The sequence below is a fragment of the Sinohyriopsis cumingii genome, chromosome 13 (genome assembly GCF_028554795.1).
Source record: "Sinohyriopsis cumingii isolate HCF-2022 chromosome 13, ASM2855479v2, whole genome shotgun sequence".
NCBI lineage: Eukaryota > Metazoa > Mollusca > Bivalvia > Unionida > Unionidae > Sinohyriopsis > Sinohyriopsis cumingii.
In genome coordinates this window covers 23,906,909-23,921,455 of record NC_142973.1, presented here as the reverse complement: position 1 = coordinate 23,921,455, position 14,547 = coordinate 23,906,909, and the positions used below count along the sequence as shown (strand labels likewise).

At 35.4% G+C, this 14,547-nt stretch overlaps 1 protein-coding gene across 1 annotated transcript; it reads left to right on the top strand.

The window, feature by feature from the left end:
* The first annotated feature begins 693 nt into the window (after positions 1-693).
* Positions 694-14,342, top strand: LOC149785061 (heat shock protein 26-like). The gene is made up of 3 exons (XM_089978779.1): positions 694-853; positions 5,485-5,629; positions 12,661-14,342. The coding sequence occupies exons 2-3, from the start codon at positions 5,493-5,495 to the stop codon at positions 13,046-13,048; spliced, it is 525 nt and encodes a 174-aa protein (XP_089834905.1). The 5' UTR covers positions 694-853; positions 5,485-5,492; the 3' UTR covers positions 13,049-14,342.
* The last annotated feature ends 205 nt before the right edge of the window (positions 14,343-14,547 follow it).

Genomic DNA, 14,547 nt, shown 5'->3' with positions numbered 1-14,547 from the left:
TGACCGAGTATTAGAAATCTTCCAGCACCACGTGACCTCGGATCGACTATTTTTTTATTACCCACTTATATAATAACCTATACTTAAAACTAATTCAAATGAAGTAAGCAAGATGTTCTACTTTAAAGATAATACTTTCGATACGTTGTATTCAATCTGATTAAAAATCTGATCTCAGTTGTCCTACGTGTATATAATAATAATAATAATAATAATAATAATAATAATAATGAGGACTTTGTATAGCGCCTAATCTTTAGAAGCTCTAAGCACTTTACAACATTAGACAACACCTATAAGATAAGAAACATAATACTATTATTACAAAAACAAACAACACGAAATTAGAAAAACATTAAAAAATAAAAAAACATGCTGAGAATGTATCAGTGGGGATCTGATTTTAATTCGATGGCCTTTTAATGTAACGCATCGTGAAGGAACTAAAATAATTTGTCAGAAACAACCAAGACTTTAACGCTAATCTTTGCTATTCTCAACGGAATGAGGTTTGTAAAATGCAATTAGCTTTTAGTTAGTTTTGAAAGGGACACCACAGTGCTGTATAGTCTTCCATCGTTATTTAGTCAGAATGAGGCAGTAGTGCATGTGACCCAGATTAACGCAAGTGGTGCCCGTGGTGCAAGTCAAGAAGGTCAGCCTGTCCACCGTGTATAATTGAAAATCTCGTACACATATGGCACCAGTACTCTATGTATACTTCTTGGTCAAGGTCGTGTGCGAGCTAAGAATTTCCGGGCTTTCAACAATTTCCCAGAGTTCATCTGCCCCGATATAAAAGCAGCAGCAGCGTTCCTTCTGGAGGTTTCTGAAACAACCGAGACAACGACAGGTGAGTTCTCCATAGTCACCAGAACAAATTACAGTCTCGATCTCGCAAGTTCGACGAAGGTAAGTTCCATTCGTAATCAAGACAGCTAATATACTTCAAAGCTGTATTATCGGGGCAAACGGGATTTCCGATTTCCACAAGAATTTTGAACAGGGGACATCAACAGTACGGGTATATGTATCGGCGTATCAGTACCCTATTCTCACGGTAGAAATAATTCATATATAAAAGATGAAAACTGTCGTACCTGATTATTTATCAGTTATCTTCAATCCTGTATTCACTATATTAAATGTTTTACGGTTATTATTAGCATATAATATAGGTTCATTAATTCTCGTACGAGTTGGTAAAAGCGTCTAAAGTGTTTCATCTTCAATACTGAGATTAAGTGGAGCTAGACCAACAATTGTTTCTTATTTACTGTATCAAGTATTGCAACAGGGGTTGATTTTATTCTTCAGAATTATAGAATTTATGAAAATGGAATGTTTTCTGCATAATTTAAATGCCTATTTAAAAATGAACATATCATTAAGATATAATTTTGAAATAAATTCACATGAAGCATTCATGATTCAAACAAGGACACTGTCCAGCATTTTTAGTATATGGTCTTTTTGGTCACTTTTTGTAGGTTCTTCACCCTGTGTTATTTCAAGCTGAAATGTTTATTATTGCTACTTGTGGTTATATAGAAATGTTTTGTGAACATTCAGCCTCAAGAATAAATCAAGCTTTTATCTGTGTTTTTTTTACTATGTGCCCCCAACATTTTTTCCCCCATGAAATACCATATTTTTCAGCATACACAGGTTGAAATTAAATGTAACTCTTACATTGATTGGAATGTTTTCTTTATAATTTGAGGGTGCAGATTTAAAAAAAAAACGTCTTTGATATCTTTTGAAATAAATTAATAGGAAGCATTCAAATGCATGCACCTTCCACCATTTATCAACAATATTTTGGAGCTGCCATGTTTGCAAATTTGTGACATCCTGTAATTTCATGCTGAAATTTGCATATAGCTTACTAATGGTTAGATAGAAGAGTGTTGTGAACATTAAGGTTTAAGAAAAAGTTGACTTTTACATGATCCAGGTACTTCTGAAACCTTTCTTTCTTTGATAAACTCCCAGTTCCTTCCCTATCCCAATATTTTTGCATGAAATACCATATCCTTGAGCTGTCACCAATTCGAAATTATATCTATTACTCATAAAACCAATACACATTGTGCATATTCTTTACATTGTTCTTGTACATATACACATTGATCTGAAATCAGTTTAGTAAATTGCCATTTTTTAAAATTTTGTTATAAGATTACTTTATTCATATATACTACATCTTTTTTTAAAAAAAAATTAGCTACCCAAAAAGATACTCAAATATGGAATTGGAGAGAGAAGGAACTGGCACAGCGTGGTATTCAAATATGTGCTTAGGTTCTATAAGTAGGTAAATGCTGTAGATCGTTTTCTTTCAGGATAATGTGACTGGGTGGGACATGATGACAGATGTCTGCAGCATGATGCCCAAGTGCTAGACATCACCACTGCCATGTAGCAATATTGCTGAATTCTTGTATATTGCTGCAGTAAAAATCCAAATCTCACACACAGACACACATGCACACTCTTTCAGATTTTGCAAAATGGATCAATTTTTACTGCTTATTCATCTATACTAAATAGAATTTTTGTATTTTGAATACCAATGTCACAAGATAAGAATATTGCCTAGAGTTGATGGCTTGACAATGATATCTCAATAATTCTTAATCACATGTCAAATCTAACGGTGAAAATACATTACACAACAAAAGTTGTACTAAAGTGATTTAATAAATTTAGTATAATTATTAACATTACATTTGTAGCATCTGATTTCTTGGTACACTTTATATACACCTGCTTTTTTCATGAAATGATTTTTTGTGTTTTTATACTTGATTTATGTCATAGTGTGGTAATTTTCACCATTTTTTTATGTAGTCACATGTCTGCAAACTATATCATTCTTGGCGTCATTAGTGACCTTTGATAATGACAATTTGGATGATTCATGCAAATATTTGAATACATTTCACCATTATTCTCCTAGAAAGAACTCAACTAATTCAAAAGCAGACATAGGTGAGCATTTATGTTTGTTTTAGTTTGTCTTTTTTCTGAAAAATTCTGTTGTGAATTATTTCCACTGAATATGTTGCATAAAATCTCCAATGTCATTTAAGCTAGATTTGGACAGCTGTCCCTCCAACTATTATTACATTCAGATGTAATAATTTCTGCTTTTTACATATGAAAGCGGAGAAGGTACCAGGTCTAATGAGGTTGCCGTTTTGAGAAAATGTTAATCTTGATTCCAGGCACCTGTTGTTACTATATATTACAATCATCTGCTGTTTGGATTACTGATATAATTGCGATTATGATATCTTTTGACATATCATCAATTATATGAGTGTATAGAGTGCATGATTACAATATTCTGGGATGATGTCAAGGTTTCAATACAACCTAAACCTATTTTTTGGCATACTTTTGCAATGAGCAATGTTCAAACAAGGTTAATCATGTGACCATGCTTCTATCAGCAAGTCTATCTTATTGAGCCAAGTGGGATGTTATTCTGCTTTCAGTATGAGAGTACAAGACTAGTATTTGGATAGGGGATTAATTGAAGAAGTTAATATGAAGTTTCTATTCATTAGTTTTTTTTCTTGTCTGTTTGCAGAAAAGAAAACATGGTAGAACAAATTTGTTGTTAGTTAAGATATTATAAACATTGCCAGTCTCTGTTTTGAATGGAAATAGTGGTTGACAGTTTAACTTTGTAAAGCTGCAGCCTAGAAATGTGCAAATGTGTCAGAGCACTTTTTTCTGTTAAAAAATGCCAATATTTTTAGTAAGTCTACATTGAAAAACCCCAAACCACTTTGTTGTCAAGTGCATTTAGTTTCATTGGTCACCATGTGCAAAACACATAACAAACTTGTATTAATATCGGTGTTGAATACAAAATATCCTCAGTGCGTTTTGTCAGCAGCCTGATGCTTTAAGTCCTATATGGGTGGTGACGCACATGTCCTAACAAGCTTTGCCTGTAATTTCATTCTGGGTAGCCAGTATGAACCAAAATGGACACAACAAAGCTTTGCCTGTTAATTTCATTCTGCATAGCCAGTATGAATCAAAATGGACACAACATAGCTTACAGCCTTACGAAAATTGGAAAGCAATGATAGAAAAACTTTTTTTTGCAATTGTATTTCAGTAATAATTTTTATTTATATTTATATGCTTTAATATATATGCCAAATAACCATTACAAACTTAATTTCTTTGTGTCATTTAAAAACATCTGAAGAAAGCCAGGTGACAGTAAAATTTGACAGATTTACAGAGTGCTTTTACAATGTTACGTTTTTTTTAGTTTTGATTGTTACAGTTATTCATGGATTCCAACTTACTGATATATGTGTTACTATGATAGCCAAGTTAAGCAAATGTTGCAGTAATATAAAGTTGTTCCACTGTCTGTGTCAGCAGCCATTTTTGGTTTTATGTTTATACTCTATGATTGACAGAGACTTCTATTAGGAAGCAATAACAAAACTGTTTGAATATGTACTGATAACAATATTAAGTACTGTGAAAATGCAGCCTTCTGGCTATATGTACATTCTTTTCTCAGTACATTTAGTTTTATGAAAAAGTTAAAGAAAAAAATTGATGCCCCGTTTAGAATTTACGGATGTGGGCATTTGTAAGAGACAAGTGAGTGAAACTTTTTTATAATAGCTTTTATAGACGATAGTTTTAGACATTTTGACAAAATATTTTTCTTTTACATTTTGAAAAGCACAGAACAGTATTAGTATATAATTGTATTTATCAATTTAAAATTTGTACACCCTCCCCCCCCATCAAAGTATAGACTTGGAGCTGTCCTTGCACAATGCAGTGGCAGATCAAATTTATGCAACCCTCTTGAAGCCGCAACTAAAATGGTAATAACTATTTATCAGGCTCAAATGAGCACAGATCCATGTCTTAGGCTACAATGCAAGATATCCACTCTGGTAATTTTGTTGCTTGTGTGCAGTGTCATGCTTTGAACTACAGGCCTTTCAAATTCTATCACTAGTGAGAAATGTCAAAATAATGAGGAGACAAATGAAGCAAAAGAAAATCTGTGTGCTACTATTTTGAAAGCCATGGTCACATGTTCTACACATCAGAATGGTCTCCTTTGCTATTTACATACGACTAAATTTACAATGCTAGATCAAAACAAAATAAAAAATTGTAATTTTATTTTCAGCAGTAAATTTATAGATTTGATAGATGCTGTTTATAGTTTGTATAAACATTTAGAATTTAAATGCTAATAGACTATATCGCAGTGTCTGACAGGAAACCTTGACTTTGGAAATTGTGTTACACTGATTTATCTGATATTTGATTCACAGTCGTGTAAAAATGTTCGTATCCTGATATTTATGACGAGGCTTTCAGATGGTTTTGTGCTGAGGATGACCACTGTATAGAGGAGTACTGTATGTGATGAAATTTTGTTATCATGCATATTTTGAAATTTATCACCCTTGTACTTTTCAGACGTGAAAATGGCAAGGTCTCTTATCCCAAGCGTCGGAGACTTCTTTGCTTTTGACCACCACTTTGATGATATGCATCATGAAATAAGTAGGATGCATCAGCAGATGACGAGGGACCTTCGACACCTGCGCAGTGCTATGAACAGGTTAGAAGCTAAACAGTGGTGGATGGGTGTAGGTGTTTTTTCTTTTAGCTGTTCATAGACCAGAAGAGCTTATGGGATGATCTGTTCTATCATCTGACCATCTGTTAGCACAAGTTTGTCATCACTACTCCTCCTAACTTCTGGAGTATTGCAATGAAAGTTTATACTCACATTCAACCCATGGTCTAATTGGTCCTAAATAAAAATGGTCAGAAATTCAGTATGGCCACCACAATGACCAGCTTGGAATCTTGTTATTGTTGCTTCTTCAGAATGGACTGGCATATCAGATTTCACTTGAAGACTTCTTAGGTATCTAGTTTGGTTCTTAATGAAAAGTGGGGTCAGTGACTATCTTGAAAATAATGTGATCTCTACTGCTCAGTTAATGATCATCAGCATCGGCTTTTAACTAGAAAATTTCTTGTGATGTCTAGTTGGTCCTAAATGAAATGGTGCCCGTGTGATCTCCAATGCGGCTGCCACATTGACCATCTTGAAAGTCTTGTCGCTACTTGCGCCTGAGTGGAAAGTCATATTAACTTGGACTTGTCACTAGAAGCCTTCTTGTGAAATCTGATTGGTTCAAAATGAAAACGTTGAGATCTGATGTCCATCATAGTTGCCGCTGTGACCATCTTGTTATCAATACTCCTTCAGAATGAATGGTCATATCAGAATGGGGTTTTCACAGAAAGACTTCTTTTATGAAAATGGTTTCAATCTTCTATCCATTAGGCCCATTTTCTTTAAGAAAAAACGTGACTGACATCTACCTCCAAGTGGATTAATAAGTTATTCTTGTGTGATTTAATAATTTCTGCTATAAATATTCTCTTTCCAGTATTATATACTTTTCGCTAAGGTTTTCTTGCCAACTAAAAGAAGAGTGGTCACCATTATTTTAGCGGATAAGGAAAACAGAGAAGACCATGGTGTTGTCTGAACCCACAACAGTTAATCCAAAGCGTATAATGTTGGAAAATGGAATATTTATTTCAAAGTTAGAATATCATTGACATGAATTCCTGCAATTACAGAATGTACAAATTTTATCAAGAAACAGGTAAGGGTATTTAACACCCCATATTGTTTCTCAGTGACCTCACTTTTCAACCTGGGGCCCAGAGTGGCCGAGTGGTTTAAAGCGCTCACCGTTCTGGATCACTGCCATCTCACCTCTGTCTGCATGGGTTCGAGTCCAAGGCTCGGCTAGTGTGGGTACGTGGGAAAGCCTGCCAGTAGCTTCTCTTGGGTCGGTGGTTCTTCCCTGGGTTTTCCAGGGTTCTTCCTCCACCAGTTATACTGGCCACCATGTATAGCCTATCTTGTTCTGAAAAATGGCGTTAAACCCTAGAACAACAAAAATCACTTTTCAACCTGGTAGGGGCCATTGGAACCCACTTTCCAATTTATGAATAAACACTGTACAACAGTGGTCATAATACCGGGGTAGCTCTCACAAATAATGAACTCTGTACAACACTGGTCACGATACACAAATATCCACACGTTTAGTTCATCATGGCCATACGGCCAAGAGGTGAGCTTATGGTAAAATTTGTCCATCTTCTCTTCTTAAAACTGCTTCACCAGTATGCACGATTTTACATAGAGCATCCTGGCATCAAAGCCAATATAATTTCTTAAAATCTGCTGCACACAGTAATTACAGAGTTGACAGAAAGTATCCTTGTATGAAGGGCATTTAAATTTATTCAAATAATGCAATAAATGAAATAAGTGCCAATCTAATTTCCAATATGACTTTCATGGTAGCTATCTTGAAAATCTTCATCTTGACTCTGATGAATTTGCAGTCACTTGGTCTCCATTGCCCAAAGTTTGAAAACCTTCAAGCAAACTCTTTGCTAAAATTATTCATCAGAATTTGACCAAATTTGATGGAAAGCCCTCAGGCATAGATAAATTTCAGGTTTAAACAAATGATGCTGGCCTGCCATGAAATACAACCACCAGTATTACAAATCTTGTTATAGCCACATCTTCTGAATGGATAGTTGTAATGAAATAGGGCTTTAACTATGCAACATTTAGCGAGTCCTAAATGAAATCGGTGTGAGTCAGACCTCCAATTTGGCTGCCATGATGGCATTTTGAAAATTTAGTTTTACTTTTCCTAATCAGATAGTCATATAGACATGGAGTTCTCACAGAAAATGTGCAAGGTCTAGCTGGTCTTAAATATAGATGGTGCTAATCGTACCTCCCAGATAACGATGGTGGCCATCTTGAAATTAGGACTACTACTACATTTTAAAAGATCATCCTATAAACTTGGAAATTTATAAACTACTTTTCGTTTATGTAGTTGATTCTTTCATTGTGAACTCCCAGACATTTTGCTAATCTTGTAAGAGATTCTTTTCCACACACAAAAATTCTTTCAGTATGTAGTTGTTCCTGTATTAAAATAATGCTGAACCAACCTCTAAAATTGCTTCAATGATGGCTATCCTAGACCCATTTTGAATGGCTAATTCTGAAATGATGGTTGTTCGGATGTTGGATTGTTGTTGAAACAATATTTCAATACATGTATGTAGCTTATTTTGATGGAAAATGATGACTTCCAACATGGCACCATCACAAAATGAATCTGGTCTCCTCTTCCTCAGTGAATGGTTGTGTTGACACAGGGTTTTGCCTGAAAGCATTCATTTAATTTAATTAGTTCAGAACAAAAATAAAACAGTTCTGACTAGCGACACTTCTGCACTTTGATGAAGGAGTTTTACAAATTAGATCTAACTTATATTGGGATCAAACCAAAGGTCATTCTTTGCATTTTTTTATGCTACCTTGAATTTTATGAACACATTGGCTTGTACATGTGCAAATTAATTTTGTCCAGACTTTGTATTTAGCTGCATTCCTAGTGATAATGTTGATTGCACTCTGATCCAGATTTGTAAGTCAAAGGTCTCAACAGTTTTATTGCTTTTTGTGTTGTATTGAACTGAAAGCATGATACTATAAGGAAATATGAATGGAATTTTATTTCAAACCCATTTTGTAGATGTATTGGAAGAATGCCTCGAATGATGCCTCTTAATAACTCCAGTCTACTCCATCCCCCACCCATCCCCAAAAATAATATAGATTTAACCAAACTTGGCATGTGGGTATACTTTGATATTGTTCAAGGCAAAGTTCAGTGATCTCCCCATGAAAGAATTGTGTACTGCACTGTCATTGATACAACATCCAAAACGGCTTTCTTTATGGGCATCATGACAATTTTTATATGACTACTGGATGATCTTATTGACATGGTGTTCTCATTAACCCATTTTATTTTGAATATGACTACGGTTGTAATACCTCATTCTATTCTGAATATGCCTGTGGTCTTAGTATCCCGTTTTAATATCCCAGTTGTACTCTGTTACGTATATGACTGCTCCTGTGGCCTAGTGGTTAGAGCGTCCGCCTCAGATGTGGGAGGTCACGGGTTCGATTCCTGCCAGAGTCATACCAAAACAAGAATGGTACTAACAGCTGCCTCGCTTGGCGCTGAGCATTAAGAGGTTAGTGTTAGGACTGGTCAGCCTGGTGTCAGCATAATGTGACTAGGTGGGACATAATGCTACATGTCTGTGGCATGATGCCCCAGTGCTAGACATCACTATAAACTGCCACACAGCAGACATCGTAGCGATATGACTGAAAAATTGTTAAAGCTACGTTAAAAAATCCAAATCACTCACACTGTTTTCTGAATTACTTTTTTGCTCCAAACTAACAAGTTATTAATTAAATGACAAGTTTTGCATTTGCATGAATTTAGTCACTTTTGTTAACCTCACAATAAATTAAATCATCTTTGACATAGCGGTGATTTTAACCTTGAAACTCCATTAACTAATGACCATCAAACACTTGACACTGCAACTTGGCCAATTTTCGCAATCATTTAATGTTTTCATTGTCAGTATCAGTTTTAAAATATATATTCATTGTTATCTTACAGTTTTATCACCCTTTATGATTTTTGACATTGCTAGCACCACCCAAGACCTGGGGGGACAGCTACTAATGAAAAGTTTTAGACATATTTTTCGACTTTTTTCAAAAATTTCTCTGAGAAAGTGCCCAGGAGGGTCACATGGTCAAGATTTGGACAATATAAGACAGACAATTGCTGAAAGTGCAAGCCAGTGCTCTGCAGTACTGCTCACAATCATTGGGTTTTCACCACAAGACTTGCATTGTCTAGTTGGTCCTAAATGAAAATGGTGCTTGTTTCAACTTCATTAAGTCCACCACAGCAGCCATCTTGAAATATATACTATTGCTATTACTCCTGAATGGAACGTTGTATCAGCATGGGATTTTCAGTGGAAGACACAAAGAGGAGAAAGATTAGAATTGTATATTAAATTATGCAATTCATATATGAATTGGGTATTCCAGTTATAAAGGAAGTATACTTCATTCTGTGAAGTGAAAAATTGACCAGTTGCTAGCTAGTACACTTGTACGTAACTTATAAGTGACATAAAAGTAAATGATAAGGAATTTATGTACTTACTTCATTTGTAAATGATGTATGCAATGCTTGTACTTAATATGAGTGAATTCCCACAAAATCGAAACATTATAAAGAAAAGGGCAGTTTACACAAACTTCTATGAAGACTGGTGGACTTGAAAAAAAATGGAATTCTTTGATGAAATTTCTAAATATTTTGACCAAAAATTCCATGCTTAATGAAATGATAAACTGTGAAGTTATTTAGACAAAGGGTCCTTTTAAGCCTCGTGTTATGCTTTGCCACAATGTAGTAGGAGTTTATGGTGTTATCTTTGCTCTGCTTGCCACAATGTAGTAGGAGTTTATGGTGTTATCTTTGCTCTGCTTGCCACAATGTAGTAGGAGTTTATGGTGTTATCTTTGCTCTGCTTGCCACAATGTAGTAGGAGTTTATGGTGTTATCTTTGCTCCTCTTGCCACAATGTAGGAGTTTATGGTGTTATCTTTGCTCCTCTTGCCACAAGGTAGGAGTTTATGGTGTTAACTTTGCTCCTCTTGCCACAGTGTAGGAGTTTATGGTGTTATCTTTGCTCCTCTTGCCACAATGTAGTAGGAGTTTATGGTGTTATCTTTGCTCTGCTTGCCACAGTGTAGGAGTTCATGGTGTTATCTTTTGCTCCTCTTGCCACAATGTATGAGTTTATGGTGTTATCTTTGCTCCTCTTGCCACAATGTACGAGTTTATGGTGTTAACTTTGCTCCTCTTGCCACAGTGTAGGAGTTTATGGTGTTATCTTTGCTCCTCTTGCCACAGTGTAGGAGTTTATGGTGTTATCTTTGCTCCTCTTGCCATCCATATGTTCTGTCATGTTTTTTTATATATTCCTTTGTGGATGGACAGTCCTGTTTTTGAACACATTTTCAGTTTTATTAGGTCTACTGGTCATATCTAGGTTGTTCATCATCTGTCCCTCTTTTAGCATAAGGTTGTGATTGCTTCTCCTGAACTACTTGGGGGATTGCTCTAAAAGGGTACGCATACATCTACTCCAAGATCTAGTTGGTTCTAAATGAAAATGTTGCTGCTCAGACATTCAGTATGACTACCAGAGTGGACATCTTGAAAATCTTATCCCTGTTCCTCCTAAATGGATAGTCATATCAGCATGGGATTTTAAGTAGAACATGACGATATATAGTTGGTCCTAAATGAAAATGGTGCCAATCTTGCATCCAGTATGGCCAGCATGGCAGCCACCTTGAACATATTGTTAGCTATGCCTCCTGAATGTGACATCATATAGCAGCATGGGATTTTTACCATATGACCTCTTATTGTATCTGGTTGGGACTGAATGAAAATAATAATGATTTGTCCTTGAAAATATAGCTACTGCTACAATGTCTGAATAGATGATCATATTTGCATGGACTGTTACCAAAATGCTTGTGATGTCTTGCAGACCATAAACAAAAATGGTGACAATCTTGCATTCAGTATGGCCACCATGAATGCCTTCTTGAAAGGCTTTTCACTGGTAATTCTCCTGGATGGATGGTCATATCAACATCTGTTTTTCACCAAAATATTTTTTATGACATCTACCTGATCCTCCATGAAAAGTTTCTTGATCTTACATCCAATATGGCCACCATAATGGTCATTTTGAAAAAATGTTTTCACTCAAGACTGAAGAGCTATTGTGGGATAAACAGCAGAAATGGTTGTATCTTGAAATGCTGAAAAATTATTTTGTCCTGCAGGGTATTGGTCCCACTACTGTTTATAACATTTATTGTAGAATTAAAAAATGAAGGAGTGGAATCATATCCCTTCAGTTGGAAGGAGGGGAGAATTTTCACAATGCATGTATTGGAGGGATTAGTGAAGAAATTAAGGTAGGACTTGTAAATACTTTTCATGATTTCAGTGTGATATACTGTTGTGGTGGGAGCAGTTCTATATTTGTGAGTTAGTGTTGATCCTACAATTGCACTTCTTTGAATAGATCTGATAAAACTTTGGGCAACAGACATGAACTATGGTGAGTAAATAGTAATTGTATCAAAAGACATGTTCAGTTAGGGTCCCAGGGACTTTTCACTGATTGTGAATGCCCCAATACTCTTTGAGCTTCAAGGCCAATCATTTAGGAGAAACATTTGAGCTACTTCAAAGAAATACTTTTCAGAAGTGACTTGCAGATAAATGTGTCATTTTCAGACAGTTCACTTAGTGATTGGGGGTCCATATGTTTGGGGGTGGGGGGGGCCTCTCAGTTGATTGATATTTCTGGAGAGTGCCTTTCCTTTGTATGCTACGTTGCAAGCAGATTTACCTTGTATATTTAATCCTAATGTAGGAGAAATGCCAATTCCAAAAGTATGTTGATGACTTTCATTGCATTGTTCCTATACATGCAAAGATGTGGGTATTCAGAAAATTTGGAAGAAATGAAGAGATCATGTTGATTATGGCATCTTAAATCCAGATGAGCTTTCATTGAAAATCTTAAACTGCAACTTTTTTCCAGATTGACCCCAGTGATGAGTTTATCTGACCATGCAAGTGATCTCCCTTTGAAACGGCAGTTGGAGCAGATTAGAGTCCCAGTCGTTACAGAAGAAGATGGGACACGTCGAATGAAGGTCCAAGTTGATGTCAGCAGTTTTAAGCCAGAAGAGGTGTCTGTTACTGTCAAAGATGAGCAAGTCACCATTTATGCCAAGCATGACGAAAAGTCAGACACCTCACATGTCTATCATGAATTCTCTCGCACCTTTACTATTCCAGAAGGTGTAGATGCTGATACTTTAATGAGCTCGCTGTCACGTGATGGAGTCCTTACAGTTACGTCTGCACCTCTGCCAGCAATTGAGGAATCTAAGGAAAAGAAGCTGGCAATTGAAATGGAGAATTAATTCTCCAGGGGAGAATGCCCATAAAGGGAGAAAATACTCAGCAGAATGTCAATAAGGGAGACGAGTATAGAGGAACTAGAAGAATTAAGGAAAGATATAAAGATTAAAATGGGCTTTTATTGTTGTTTCTTGCATATGAAACTGCATTTGTTAACATACTTAATGGTTGTAAGAGACAAAAATCCATGTTGTTGTACTTTTTTTGGGCATAATTCAGCATTTCAGTTTTGAAGTGTTGGTGGAGGATTCAGTGTAAAGCTCAAAGAGTATTGGACATTTTTTTGGAAAACTTTTTTTGATACACTGTATCAGTATTGATATTTTGCATATTTTTCATACTTAATTTCACAAATTCCTATTTGTCTCACTTGAAATGGTTGGAAGTCCATAGGAAAATTGAATAGAGAAAGTGACGGAAATTTGAAAAATGCTATTGATTGGTTTTAATGCTGTTACTGACAAATCAGTAATTCTTTTCTTATTTTATTGATTTATATAGTATTATTTGTTAGTTTAAAAGCAATATATTGTGCAGTTATTTAATGGCTTTGAATGAAATAGACCAAACTGTTGGAATGAGGTGCTGTGGACAGCTATGTTTTGTTGTGGCAATAGAACATCTGGTTGCCCAAAGCATTGAAAGGCAAATGGTTTGGTTTCTTCCTTTCACAGTCATAAAATAAATGTTTTATTACCTAACTTACGTCAGGCTAATAGAAAATCTAGAATTTTTGATAACGTGTAAACACCTCTGTTTCACTGGAGCATTTGTAATCATGCTTTTTTTATTTCTTAAATAGTTGAAATTCTTGTCACATGTGCATTATTGTAATGGGCAATAGTTCCAGGGCAGTATGCAATCACATGTGATGATAATTGCTGGTAATTGTGTTTAATGGAAAATAAATAAAATGACCACAGAATAAGAAATAAATGGTTGACTACAAATACAGCATTTTGGTGATAATCTCTGATACTTGGAGGGCACAAGAAACCTATTAACATACACCATCTTGCATAATTTTTCAGAATTGATTCATGATCTCTTTGCTGGATTCTGCTTTATCTTTTAATTGATGTTGTGTTGGCAAGTTCTTTTACCATCCATTTCTTTTTACATAAGGGACCTTATGCACAAGCATTCTCGCATTTAATTGCCATACATTTGTTTGGGCACGCCTTATTTCCTGCCAAGGTTGTTGTTAATGTTACAGTGGTTAAGTTTTGTTAATGTTGTAAGCATTTGAATTGTCATTGCTTTTTATGATAAATTAATAAAATTTCCACAAAATTGGTTGATTTTCTTTTTTTAATTCATATTAATTTCTTGCTCACATAATGTGCTGCAAATTTCCAAACCATTCTTCTACCTAAATATGTGATGAAAATTTACATATATTGTTTGCTGGTACAGATAAGCTACCCAGCCATGGGGATTGTGGGAATTTGCAAAAAATATTGTTAGTCATGCAATTTTTCAATTCCAATTGGGGAAAGGG

Coding starts and splice junctions, on each gene's coding strand:
- LOC149785061 (XM_089978779.1), top strand. CDS start 5,493: ATGGCAAGGTCTCTTATCCCAAGCGTCGGAGACTTCTTTGCTTTTGAC. Junction 5,630..12,660: donor CTGCGCAGTGCTATGAACAG/GTTAGAAGCTAA, acceptor ACTTTTTTCCAG/ATTGACCCCAGTGATGAGTT.